Source organism: Danio rerio, chromosome 15 (assembly GCF_052040795.2).
Source record: "Danio rerio strain M-AB ecotype USA chromosome 15, GRCz13ab, whole genome shotgun sequence".
NCBI lineage: Eukaryota > Metazoa > Chordata > Actinopteri > Cypriniformes > Danionidae > Danio > Danio rerio.
The window spans coordinates 6,668,554-6,682,500 of NC_141035.1; the positions used below are offsets into that span (position 1 = coordinate 6,668,554).

Genomic DNA, 13,947 nt, shown 5'->3' on the forward strand with positions numbered 1-13,947 from the left:
GCTTGGGTTTCCTCTGGGTGCTCCGGTTTCCCCCACAGTCCAAAGACATGCGGTGCAGTACAGGTGAATTGGGTAGGCTAAATTGTCCGTAGTGTATGCGTGTGAATGAGGGTGTGTGGATGTTTTCCAGAGATGGGTTGAGGCGGGAATTCCATCGTCTGCATAAAAAAGTGCTGGATAAGTTGGCGGTTCATTAATAAAGGAACTAAGTCAAAAAGAAAATAAATGAATGAATAATATAATATAATATAATATAATATAATATAATATAATATAATATAATATAATATAATATAATATAATATAATATAATATAATGAAATAAAAAGCTTTAATGTCCATGCATGCATTTACGTGTTGACAGCTATTTTCTCTTGTTCTAATAACTAGAGAAAACATCCAGAGAGACACATTTACAGAACAAATTTTGTTTTTTACAATTTTTATTTCGAATATTTCAATTTTTATTTTGTTATTTGTACTTTTATTTGTGGATCACATAATCTTAACAAAATGTCTTTAGATCAACATATTTATTATGTTAATGATCTTAATAAAGTATAACAACAACAACAACAACAACAACAACACTGATGATAATAATAATAATAATAATAATAATAATAATAATAATAATAATAATAATAATAATAATAATAATGAACAATTAAATCCAAGCTGGTATGCTTATTTCTTACAGATAAATAAAATAAATAAATAAAGTATCAAATACAGTTGAAATCAGAATTATTATCCCCCTGATTTATTAGCACCCCTGTTTATTTTTTCCCCAATTTCTGTTTAATGAAGAGAAGATTTGTTTCAACACATTTCTAAACATAATAGTTTTAATAACATATTTCTCATAACTGATTTGTTTTATCTTTATGATGACAGTAAATAAGACTAGATATTTTTCAAGACCCTTCTATACAGCTTAAAGTCACATTTAAAGGCTTAACTAGGTTAATTAGGTTAACTAGGCAGGTTAGCGTAAATAGGCAAGTTATTGAGTTATTGTGTAATGATGTTTTTTTTTTTCCTGTAGACTATCGAAAAAATTTATAGCTTAAAGAGGCTAATAATTTTGGCCTTAAAATGGTTTTTAAAAAATTAAAAACTGCATTTATTCCAGCTGAAATAAAACAAATAAGACTTTATCCAGAAGAAAAAATATTATCAGACATACTGTGGAAATTCCCTTGCTCTGTTAAACATCATTTAGGAAAAAAAAAGAATAAAAATCAAAGGGGGTTTAATAATTCTGATTTCCACTGTATGTTTAAAACAGCTGCTGTATACAAACTTCTGAGAAACATCCTTGTTGCAGTCTATCCCTCTCCCGTGCCTCTAGCCCTCATTAATCGCAGGAATGTTTGGATATGCTCGTCATATCCGTCATATGCTCTTTCAGGAAGTTATCCATTGAACACATTACACACATACTTTATATCCCCGCGGCATCTGTCTGCTTCACATAAGCTCTGCCGAAGATCGTTCCCATAACTAATAACAAGAATGGAACTTACTACATCAATGACAGAGTCGTGCACTTTGGAGCAGAGCTGAGAGTCTGTTCAACGTGAAGTTCGGCGAGATGCGGCTCTACGGGCTACTGCTACTTTCTCTCACCTTCTGGAAGTCTCATTCAGTGTTTAAAATACCTTTAAACATATTTGCGGGGAAATTCAACGCGTCTGTGCAGCTGGACCTCAGGCCTTTGCAAAAGAATGAAGCCGCTGCTAAAAGTGGACTGTCCCTGGCGTCAGATCCAGCGGGGATTGTTAACTTTCTAGACATGATTAATAATTTAAAAGGGGACTCTGGTAGGGGATATTACATGCAGATGATCATTGGGACTCCAGGACAAACGGTATGTTATGTGGTAACATTTTGAAAACTACTTTCTGTCGTTTTAATATGTTTCTGTGACATGTTTTGTAACAGAACGTAAACATTTTGTAACTGCCTTCAACAAGCCTGCAGTGTAACTGAGGAGTTCAAGTGCCGTCTGAAATTTACATCGAAAATGAACATTGTTCTCAGCCTCCTTTGTTTATAGTCAGTTACTTCACTTTAAAGACCAGGAAAAGGACTTTTTTTTTCCATAAATGTGATATTACTGAACCAACACATTGGAGTCTGATTAAAAAAAAGCTAATTTTAGAAGAATTTGAGGTTTTTGCATCTGAACTCTTTAACTTCAACTCAATGTTCTCCATTTTATTTAATTGTTGTCAACAGATTATTGGCACAGGACCTGATAAAACCTTAAATATAATATTATATATAAAAACAGGACACAAAAACTTTAATTTCACAGGTATTGCACCTTAAATACACTGGAAACTGATAGAGGTAAAGTTGGTTTTATATTCGCACATTCAGACTTTTCCCTTAATAATATAATTTCATAAATGTATTATTTGCAAACTCTAAATAGCAAAATCATATTAGCAGCAAATGACTATCAAAGTACAACATTGTTCACAGTCAAATAAACAGTGTTATTGTTGTTTTCAAGTCGTATTTGCATGCTAATTCCAATCGAATATTCAAAGTAACATGGTAATTAAACAATATAGAGACTTCTAAATGAACGAGTGTGCTCTATTGGAAACTGCTTGTCACAGTGTCCGCTGGATTGAGGTGTACACCTGTAGTTCCTATACCAGTGTGAACTTGAGAGGAACTGAATTCACACGTTGGAACTAGATAACATGTGAAATAGAATATAATAACTCATAGATGTTTGCACATGGGCGTCACGGTGGCGCAGTGGTCGCTGGTTCGAGCCTCGGCTGGGTCAGTTGGCATTTCTGTGTGGAGTTCGCATGTTCTCCCTGTGTTGGCATGGGTTGCCTCTGGTTGTGTAAGCTAAATTGGCCTAAAGGGGATGTGTGGATGTTTACCAGCGATGGGTTGCAAGCTGGAAGGACATCCGCTGGGTAAAAAATATGCTGGATAAGTTGGCGGTTCATTCCACTGTGGTGACTCCAGATTTATAAAGGGACTAAGCCCAAAAGAAAATGAAGGAATGAATGTTTTTACGTTTAAGTCCGCTGCGCTATTTATTTTTCAACTCTTTTCAAATGGTTTTGCATTCTTGTTCAAGACTCAGCTGATCTCTGATCAACAGTACTATACTTCGGTAGATGGGAACTCTGTGCGAGGCTGTTCTCAAAGCAGTGTTTCAGTCTGAAAGAGCATATCAGTTCATGAAAGCATGTGATGTGAAAGTCTCTATGAGATGCCTTGGGCGCAAGAGGGAGACCAAAGAGCCCTTGATCTTTGTGCTGAGAATATGTAAGAACCAACTCACATGGGTTCACATGACAGCGGGCCCCTCAATGAGAGCAGCTGACTCAGATTAGGGCCTGAAGGAGATGCGTGTGTCCACTTGCCTGTACAGGCTTTATGGTCATTTGGTGTTCATTTCTCTTTCTTACCAAATACCCTGTGAAATCGTTGGATTAATGTTTGATATGCTTAATCATCATGCGTAGATGGTTGTTTAAGTGCATTTTGCTGATCAAATAAATTGCTTATTTTCCCTCATAACCACTCAATGCACTTGATTTTTACTCGATGACAAAGTGCTTTGTGAAATATGGCCTCAAATTAGTTTTGGTGTGATTCATGATTGATTTAATGTAGGTTGGGACACGTCCTGGAGTTGCATTTATTTAGATTTGAAGGATCTTAAGAACTGAACATTAGTCAGCAACTGTGTATTGACCTGAAAAAGGTACAGTTGCACTTTGAAGTTGAAATGTTCATTTTCTTTTCGGCTTAGTCCCTTTATTAATCTGGGGTCGCCACAGCAGAATGAACCGCCAACTTATCCAGCATATTTTTTACGCAGCTGATGCCCTTCCATGCAAACTCCACACAGGAACATGCAAACACAGCCAGCTGACCCAGCTGAGGCTCGAACCAGTGACCTTCTTGCTGTAATGCGATCGTGCTAACCACTGCGCCGCCACGTTGAAATATTGTTAAAGTAATTAAAAACTACGTCAAATAATGATTTTAAGAATGGTGCTGTAAATGTCTGCTTTTAAATATTAACTTTCAAGATTTGTTGAAACTTGGGCTGCACATTATATCGTTTCAGCATCGATATTACAATGTGTTCATCCTCAGTAATCACATTGCAGAATTTACAATGTTGAGCCTGGATTATAGTTGTAGCCACAAAACATAGGATTTGTAGAGTCACTGCTAAGATTAACCAAAATAAAATGAAGGTTTATTATTTGCGTTAGAGCTGCACAATTAATCGTTAAAAGATCGCAATCTCGATTCGACCCCCTAGACGATCTTAATCCAGCATTTCTTCGATTCTGCCTATCATATTTTCAAGTTCATTTTCATTGTTTCACACACGTTGCTCAGTGACATTGACACCTCCAAATGATGTTGAATGAGTCACATAATGTATTTATAAGGTAAAATTCACCTAAAAATGTCATTTTTGTCTTCATATAATAATGTTTTCGCGGCCGGGAAATCACACGTGAGCTGCTGACCATGAGCTGTTATCACAGAGAGTGATATATATCACAAGCATAAATCTCAAACATAATAATTCATCATCAGGATTATTATAAGTAGAATAGAATTATTTATAAAAACCAGTAGACCTACACATAATATTATTATCGATGTTGTGCCATATGTTTGTTTTTACCATACTTTTGTTTTACATATACAGAATCGTGAGAAAATAGTGATTTTTATTTTAAGCAAAAAAATCACGATTCTCATTTTAGCCGGAATTGTGCAGCTCTAATTTGCGTGTGTTTTTAGGGTCTGTGACGGAGCATTTCAAGAGAGTTTAAAACATTCACGCACTAGAACTTATGATCTTTGGAGGCGTAACAAAGATTAATTGCATTTAATTACACTGCAAAACAGTCAACTTTATCAAATGAAGTGAGTGTAGTTGACTCAAAATTTACTGAAAGTTAATTCTACTCATTTGAAAAGAGTTTTGAACTCAGTGTTGAAGTAAATGAGATAATCAAATACCTCATTAGTTCAACTTAAATGGAGTAAGTTCACAGTACTCATGTAGACTAGTTTTTAACTCAAATGGTTTGTAGCATTCGGTTTCCTCAAACGGTTTAAGTTGTCTTAACTTATTGGAGTTTACAGTACTCAGTTGGTTTGAGTTCTCTTCATTTATTGGGTTTTACTGTGCTTAAACTGCTTCATTTACTCAATTGGATTAAGTTCACAGTACTCATTAGGATTAGTTTTTGAACTTAAATGGTTTGTTGCAATCGGTTTCCTCAAAATGGTTTGAGTTACCTAATTTTTGGGGATTTTCAGTGTATTTATTATTTTTTTGTAGATGATATAGGGCCCTATCATACACCCGGCGCAATAGTCTTTTGGTAGTTTTAGCTTGGCGCAAGAGTCGTTTTGAGGCGTTGCGCTACGCTGTTTAAATAGCAAATGCATTAGCGCTCATTTGTGCGCCCATAGGCGTTCTGGTCTAAAAAGGAAGGCGTTCTGAGGCGGACCGCTGGCGCGTTGATATTTTGAGAAACTAAAATAGATTTTTCATTAGACCAAAACAAACCCGGTCTAAACCCCAAACAGAGTTGCGCCTCGCTTCCACACTGCTTAATACGCACAAGAGAGCAATAGGCAAATATCTTTACATATGAAAACATTTAATTATTAAGGATATATATATATATAGGATATAATAAGAATAGATATAGTATATAAAAATAAAGGATTAAAATATTACAAAACATATTATTTTCTAGCCTACATAAATATGAAAAATCACTGCTTTTATGTCTTCTTTATATCGGGAGGCTTTTTCAGTTCATTCATAACAATTTGCTTTTGTATAATGTTATTATTATTAGCAGTATTATTTATTATATCCATATTTATATTTGTTTTATTAAAAACAAGCTTAGATTTGCCCACCTGTCAAGTTTTAGACCATATGGGGCACAGCATGTGTTTTAGGATATAACTCAGGTTTTTCACCACACTTCGTTATTATTGTTCATTTATTCGTTTGCTGGAAATTAGAACTGAATTTAAAAATAGTTTTGAAACTAATATTTGCCCTTAACAAACACAATTAATTATTTATAGGCTAATTGATGTCTGTGTGTAAAGGTTTCCCTATCCAGGAGCGAAAGTGAAAGTGATCCTTTATCTCTCATTCTCACGCAGTAGATGCTCTGTTTAAGTTTTCTGTTAAAAAAACTGTGAACTGTTTGCTAGTAAAATGCTCAGATTTTCCACTTAGACTTACTTTATGTCCTGTAAATAGCGAATGCGCTCTTGGCGCGACGCAGCTGGCTCTTAAAGGGAATGGGATTCTAGAGACTCTAATTGGTTTATTCTCAAACACACCTATAACTCATTAAGAAAATAAACTTAACCCTTTTAGACCATGCTCCATGGCGCAAAACGGATTTTCCCGTCTGTAAATTAGCAAAAATGCGTTCTGACACGCCCTGAAAGTGTTTGCGCCCTGCATTTTGCGCTCTGCGCATAGACCGTCAAAATAGAGCACATAGTGTTTATTTACTTCAACAACAAATGCGTTTTTTAGAATCTTTTTTGTATTGTTTCATGTCCAAATATCTGCTCAAACTCAAACCTAAAACAAGATTATTTTGCTTACACCACTGGCTGATTATTTTCCTGTACGCCACTGGCTGATTATTTAGCTTGTTTTATGAAAAAAAAAAAAACACTTAATTTTGACTTATTTCTGAAAGTGAAAAAAAAAATTCCATTTTGTAATATTTGAACTAGAGCTGCAAAAAGATCGCAATCTCGATTCGACCCCCTAGCTAATCTTAATCCAGCGTTTCTACGATTCTGTCAATCATCTTTTCAAGTTCAGGAGAGAAGCAATGGTGGCCGCACAAGTCTTCACATTGTTTTACATACGTTGTTCAGCAACGTGGACACCTCCAAATGGTGTTGAAAGAGTCACATGCTATATTTATAAGTTATAATTCACCCCAAAAATGTCATTTCTGTCTTCATGTAATGATGTATTTGCGACTGCAAAATCACACGTGACGTAAGCTGACCGTCAGCTGTTACCACAGAGAGGGCGGGTGTGCGCGCGCCTCTGAATGAAATCTACTTTAGTGAACAGAACCTTCATAGGCTGTGAATAACAGCTAATAAAGCTGTAAATAACATCAGTTTGTGGCACAGAGTGATTGTTTGGGAGCCGAGCGGGAAGTGAACCGCTCTTAGCAGGGAAAATTAAACTGAAAGCGCACCCAGTGTTGTCAGATAACTGCTTCAGATAACTGTTGTCAGTAGCTGACTAATTCCAGCCCAAAAAGTATCCAAAACCCGCTGAAATGCAAAAATACCCACCCAGTCTTCTGTATTCACGAAAATCACAACAGTGACAGATTTTAAGCAGAAAATGACAGATTGTAAGCATATGTCTCAAACACAGTAATTCAACATCAGAATTGTCATCAGCATTAATGACCAGGACAAATCTAAAGCCTGTTCAAGTCCACAATTCCAAGTCTATACTAAATTTAGCATTTTAACCAACAGTACAGCTACACATAGCCTATTGCTTTACCACATTTGAGAATAACAATAATAATAGCTCATGCACTCATAACCTTTATTTTACATCTACTGTACAGAATCATGAGAAAATCGTGATCTTTATTTTAGGCAAAAAATCGCGATTCGCATTTTAGCCAGAATCATGCAGCTCTAATTTGAACTAGAAAGAAGGCAACCCTAAGTATTTTGCATTGTGATTACTCAATTTCTGTACCTAAATACTTGTTAGGCTCCCTAGAAAAAGCCAAATAGAGAATTCAAACCATCTGGTGAAACGGAATTCATATCGCAATATTTATCGGCCAAAATTAAAAATTTCGCAATGTTAACTTTTTCCAATATCCTGTAGCCCTAGTTGAAACCCTCACCCTAAAGGCGCATTCACACCGGGAAGCTTTTCGCCCGCGTTTTCCATCAACGTTAAACACCTCCTGATTAAATAAACGGCGCCAGTGTGATCGTTCACACCAACGTGCAAAACGTCAGACGTAAAAGCGTCGTTTTTAAAGAAACACCTCATGCTCGTTTTTTTTGTTTTGTTTTGACATACTGCTTATTGCACTGGTGAACAATTGTCATTTCTTCTAGAGCTGGAGCTGCTACTTGAACCATCCATGTTTGTTCAAATCGCCAATAGTTTTAACAAAAAGCGAGTCAGCTAGCTCTCTGCGACTCTCATAAGGTCGCCCACTATAGCTAAGCAGGGTCAGTACATGGATGGGAGACCACATGGTATCCGCCAGAAGTGGTGTTAGTGAGGCCAGCAGGGGGCGCCCAACCTGCGTTCTGTGTGGGTCCTAATGCCCCAGTATAGTGACGGGGACTCTATACTGCACAGTGAGCGCCGTCTTTCGGATGAGACGTTAAACCGAAGTTCTGACTCTCTGTGGTCGTTAAAAATCCCAGGATGTCCTTCGAAAAAGATTAGGGGTTTAACCCCAGCATCCTGGCCAAATTTGCCCACTGGCCTGTCCATCATGGCCTCCTAACCATCACCACATCGTAATTGGCTTCATCACTCTGTCTCCTCTCCACCAATCAGCTGGTGTGCGTTCTGGCAAAAATGGCTGCCATTGCATCATCCAGGTGGATGTTGCACACTGGTGGTGAATGAAAAGATTCCCTCACCAATGTGTAAAGTTTTTCTGTTTTTCCAATAAGCGCCATCTAACGTCAAAGAGTAATTTTGCATACTCTTCTGCACGACGGCAGTGAAAATCGATTGGGTTTGATTGCAGAAAAACGTCTTGATAAACGCAAACGAAAAGCATCTCGGCGTGTATGAGCCTTAAGCAGTGATCACCAAACTTGTTCCTGGAGGGCCAGTGTACTGCAGATTTTAGCTTCAACCCTAATCAAACACACCTGAACTAGCTAATCAAGGTCTTACTTGGTATACTTGAAACATCCAGGCAGGTGTGTTGAGGCAAGCTGGAGCTAAACCCTGCAGGGGCACCGGCCCTCCAGGACAGAGATTGGTGACCCCCGGCCTTAAGAATGAGGGGTAAAGCTAACCCCACAAAATATATTAAATAAAAACAATTCATCAGACTTTGACAGACAAGTACAATGAAATCGTTTTTATATCCCTACTAAACTGTAATCGCTCGCCTCGTGCTTTAGAAAATCAAGCCTGACTGTAAGTGATCATAAATCCATCACGTAGCGAGTCTCTCAGGAAATCTGCAGTGTCATTGAACATCATGTTTATTCTCTCATCTCATCACAAATGAATGAGAAAGGTGAACTACGAGAGGCCAGGATCTTCCGCGAATATGTAATTAAGGGTACTCATGTTAATTGAGGCGCTCTTTCCAAACGAGCCACTAATTGCAGAATCTGTCGTATGTGCGGAGGCGTTGGACTGAAGTGGCTCACATCTGCTAATTGGTACAAACAGGTAGCAGATGCGTTCCCAGTGACAGAGCGCCTGCCAATTAGCTAAGCCACCTCAATAGGGATGATTAGAGGCGCTACACCAGTAGAGGAGCCATGGGAGCGAAGAGAGGAGGAGTTCGGCGAGAGAGACGAGCGCACAGGGAAAGGGTCTGATTCTTGGAACCAAAGGGAACATGTGTATGCTAGGGCCCTGCTGTGGACAGACTTTGTTTTCTGGAAGTGGCTACTAGTCATGGTTGTACTTGTAGCATGTCGGTTTTTATTTTAAAAATAATAATAATCGGTTGTAAGAACATTGCTAAAGTGAGAGATGTGTTCTAGGGTAATTCTTTAACTGCGGGCACTTTTATGTCCTTTGTTCATATATCCAAAAAAAAAAAAAAAACATAATTTTGTTCAAATTCCTCTTTTTTTGTCAAACTAACAATAAAACCTACTTTAAAAAATGTACTACCTTTCTATTAGGGCTGCTCGATTTTGGGAAAAACCATAACCACAATTATTTTGGTCATAATTGTAATCATGAATATTCAAAACGATAACTGTTGAAGTCAAAATTATTAGCGCTCCTGAGAATTAAAGAAAAAATAATAAATTTCACAAATGATGTTTAACAGAGCAAGGAATTTTAACAGTATTTCCAATAATATTTTTTTCTTCAGGAGAAAGTCTTATTTGTTTTATTTCGGCTAGAATAAAAGCAGGTTTAAATATTTTGAAACCTCTTTTAAGGTAAATATTATTAGCCCTTTTAGGCAATATATATTTTGTATTGTCTGCAGAAGAAACTACTGTTATATAATGAACTGCCTAATTACCCTAATTAAGCCTTTGAATTTGAATGCTTCTATTTTGAAAAAATTTTAGTTAAATATTATGTGCGGTCATCATGGCAAAGATAAAAGAAATTAGTTATTAGGAATGAGTTATTAAAACTATTATGTTTAGAAATGTGTTAAAAAACATCTTCTTTCCATCAAACAGAAATTGCTTAAAAAGAAAAGGATTTTAGTACTAACACTTATTAATGTAGAGTTAATGCTTAACAGATGATGAATTCACTAGATGCTAATGCTTAATAAATGATTCATAGTGTGTAGTTATTATAAAGTGTTACCATTATATTATTTTAAGGGGCGAGGCAGTGGCGCAGTAGGTAGTGCTGTCACCTCACAGCAAGAAGGTCGCTGGTTCGAGCCTCGGCTCAGTTGGCGTTTCTGTGTGGAGTTTGCATGTTCTCCCTGCCTTCTCGTGGGTTTCCTCCGGGTGCTCCAGTTTCCCCCACAGTCCAAAGACATGCGGTACAGGTGAATTGGGTTGGCTAAATTGTCCATAGTGTATGAGTGTGTGTGTGTGAATGTGTGTGTGGATGTTTCCCAGAGATGGGTTGCGGCTGGAAGGGCATCCGCTGCATAAAAAACTTGCTGGATAAGTTGGGGGTTCATTCCGCTGTGGCGACCCCAGATTACTAAAAGGACTAAGCCGACAAGAAAATTAATAAATGAATATTATTTTAAATTGGGGCTGGGCGATAATTCGATATCAATAATTATCACAATATATCATTTTTCGGTAAAACGATAATGACTGTTCAATTATTACTCGATAATAATTGCGTAACGCTGCGCAAGCAATGTGTAAGTAATCGTTAACATCCCTACATTGAATGTATTAAAAGATAAAATTTACCCTAAATTAACCGTACTCACCATTAAAAGGAGAGTTCATCCAAAACTGAAAATTTTGTGACCATTAACTCACCTTTTACTTGTTCCAAACTTGTTTTATTTTTTATTTTTGATGTTGAACAATAATATCCAATAACTTGTAATGTCTTTGGTTGTTGAAAACTTGAATAGTAAACGCTGAATTAAGATTGTTCTTTTGCTTATTATTTTATTTAAATTGTCAGACAGCTAAAACATCTCACAAAATGTGGTAAATCAGCTGCACAAAGGGACTGGTATGCTGAAAATCCTGTAAAATTGATAGATATAAAGATTTTACATTTATCGTGATAATTATCGATATGGACTGATGCGAAAAAAATTATCGTGATATTTTATTCTATTTTAAATATTGCTTGGTAAGGAAATACATTTATTCTATGTCATTTCAAAGATGTTTTAAAAAACCAAACAAAATAAATGTAAATCAGAAAGTTCTGTATACATGAAAGGCTCTCAATTCAAAGCTCATCGGTGAAGCTACTTTTCATTTTTTCACAATAAACTGTAAAAATGTCATTTCCACCACTGTCATTTCCATCACCACACACATTTTTAAAAGATGTTTTAAAAGTTCTCATCACACATCAAAAGTGTATTCACAATGTATAAGTTCAAGCTCTATGTAATATACAAATTCAGTTCATTTATTTTCGAATAAGCTCTTAACCAGATTAAAATTAAATTTTAGAGTGTGACAGGTGTACAATTCAAAATACAACTAATTTATGTTATTGACAAATGTGTAATTATTATATATATTGTGGAAAGATTGGTTAAACTAGATACAAAAATGATCTTAGACAATGTTTGACTGCCATCATTTAGTTCAGTTTGAAATAAGCTGTATATTGAGATGTGGTGAAATGAACATTTGTTCAGTTCACGATGGAAAAAATGTTTCTCTTCTCATCCAAGTTTGTCCTCTTAACGATCTTAAAACTAGACAAATTGTTTAAACTTATGAGGCTATGTTACATTAATTTTGAACAAGTTTTTTACTCAACTTCACAAGGCTAAAAGTGCCCGTAGTTGAAGAATGGCCCTCTAATGAACAATAAACAAACTTAGTAGTGTCAAAGCAGATATCATTGAACCTCCTATGGTTTTAGGAGTTTTCAAAGCATCCTATTTTTCATTTTGTTTGCATATTATCTTTTATTCATTGTGTATAATGTAGATGTTTTTGACTGTTTCAAAGATAAAACGCAGAGGTTGTTGTGTCCTCAAATTATTTGTTAGTAAACCCATCTTTCTTCCTTCACAATCTATGTAATTAGATGGCATAATTCCAGGCCAAGTTGTGGTCTTTATTGGGGTACATAAATAAATATTTGCCAGTGCTTGCTCTTGGATTTTTTCCAGCTTTGGCGGCAGACCTTTTACACAGATCTACCAATTACCTATGGCGTTATTTCACTAACAAATGTTGTGAGCACAGTTTCATACAGTTGAGATCACATTCAATCGCTGATTTCCTTGTGCGCTCTCAAATCAATGCTGCTGCAGTGCGATTTAGTGCATTTATCTAGCAAGTATATCTCCAATTTTTACTAGATTTGCAAGGAATATTTATGAATGTCTCCAATAGACCTACAGAGCGGCATTATGCATCCTGAAGTAAAGTGAAACAGCTATAAACTCCAGCAAGATAAAGACGTTGTATGCAGAACCATAGACCTTTATCTATAAAGTATAATTAACGAAACTGTGCTCATCTTAACTGAAAGTTACGCCGTGTTTGCTGGCCTCGCGCTTCGTCAGTCAATCAGCATGTAACCTTATAGGGTTAAATAAATAATGCACAGCACTACTTCGATTACAGAAAAGTTTGCGCTGTTGTAATTCACTTACTTTTTAATATGTTTTTGTGCGATTATAACCCACTATTTAAAAAAACTAAGACTGAATGTCTTGAATGTTTTGGCAGGATGAAATTTGGCGCGACGTCCCGCCATGGCAGAATAAATCTAGTGGAAACCATGTTTGCTTTATAGAGCTGTGGTGGAAAATTGATTTCTGATTTTAAAAAAATAAACAAAAAAGATTTTCAAAATGCTTTAACATTGTCTTTTGGAGAATTGGATTTTCAGTTTCGTTTTAAACTGCAGAAAAATAATTTTCAAAAAAGTGAGATAATGGTCCGTTTTTTACATTTCTGTACAGAGAGGTTATGTTTTCATCTTCAATTGATCTCACGCAGTCACGTAATGTGATTTGGCAGGTCATAGTTCACCAATCTTGAAATTTGCAACGCAGCGAACTGCGAAACTTGTCGCACGAGCTTGCATTTCTTGTCTGCCGCATTTGCGTGTGTATGAACGGAACTCTATGCGGAGAGAAGTGGTGTGACTGCGGCTTTATAAATACCACCTAAACCCAAAATAATTAAGAAAGTAAACGTTTAAGTTAAATAAAAGTGTTCACATAAGTGCATAAAATCGAAATCTAATCGCAGTTGCGATTTAAAATGTTGCAATTAGCTAATCGAACACGGCTGCAATGTAAACATATATTATTAAACTTCCCCCACCCAGAGCAAATGCATGACTGCCGTCTGTGAGAGACATTCTTAGACACAGGGTTCATAAGGTCATGGAAAACCTGGAAAAGTTGTGGAATTATTGACATGCCATTTTCCAGGCCTGGAAACATTTTGGAAAAACAGAAAAACCCACAAAGTTTTCGAAAAATTCATAGAAATTAGTTTAACAAATATCTACTTGAATAT

General features: G+C 36.2%; 1 protein-coding gene across 4 annotated transcripts in view; it reads left to right on the plus strand.

Moving 5' to 3' along the window:
* Positions 1-1,386: 1,386 nt before the first annotated feature.
* The window catches only part of bace2 (beta-secretase 2), a 47,724-nt gene continuing 35,163 nt past the window's right edge, over positions 1,387-13,947 (plus strand). For 3 of the 4 annotated variants that reach the window (XR_015508525.1, XM_087282804.1, XM_087282805.1), the window contains exon 1: positions 1,387-1,873. Coding sequence is in view for 3 of the 4 variants with exons in the window: in XM_087282804.1 (XP_087138930.1) it covers positions 1,598-1,873 (276 nt within the window). In the remaining variant the exon portion in view is untranslated. 4 annotated transcript variants of the gene reach the window in all.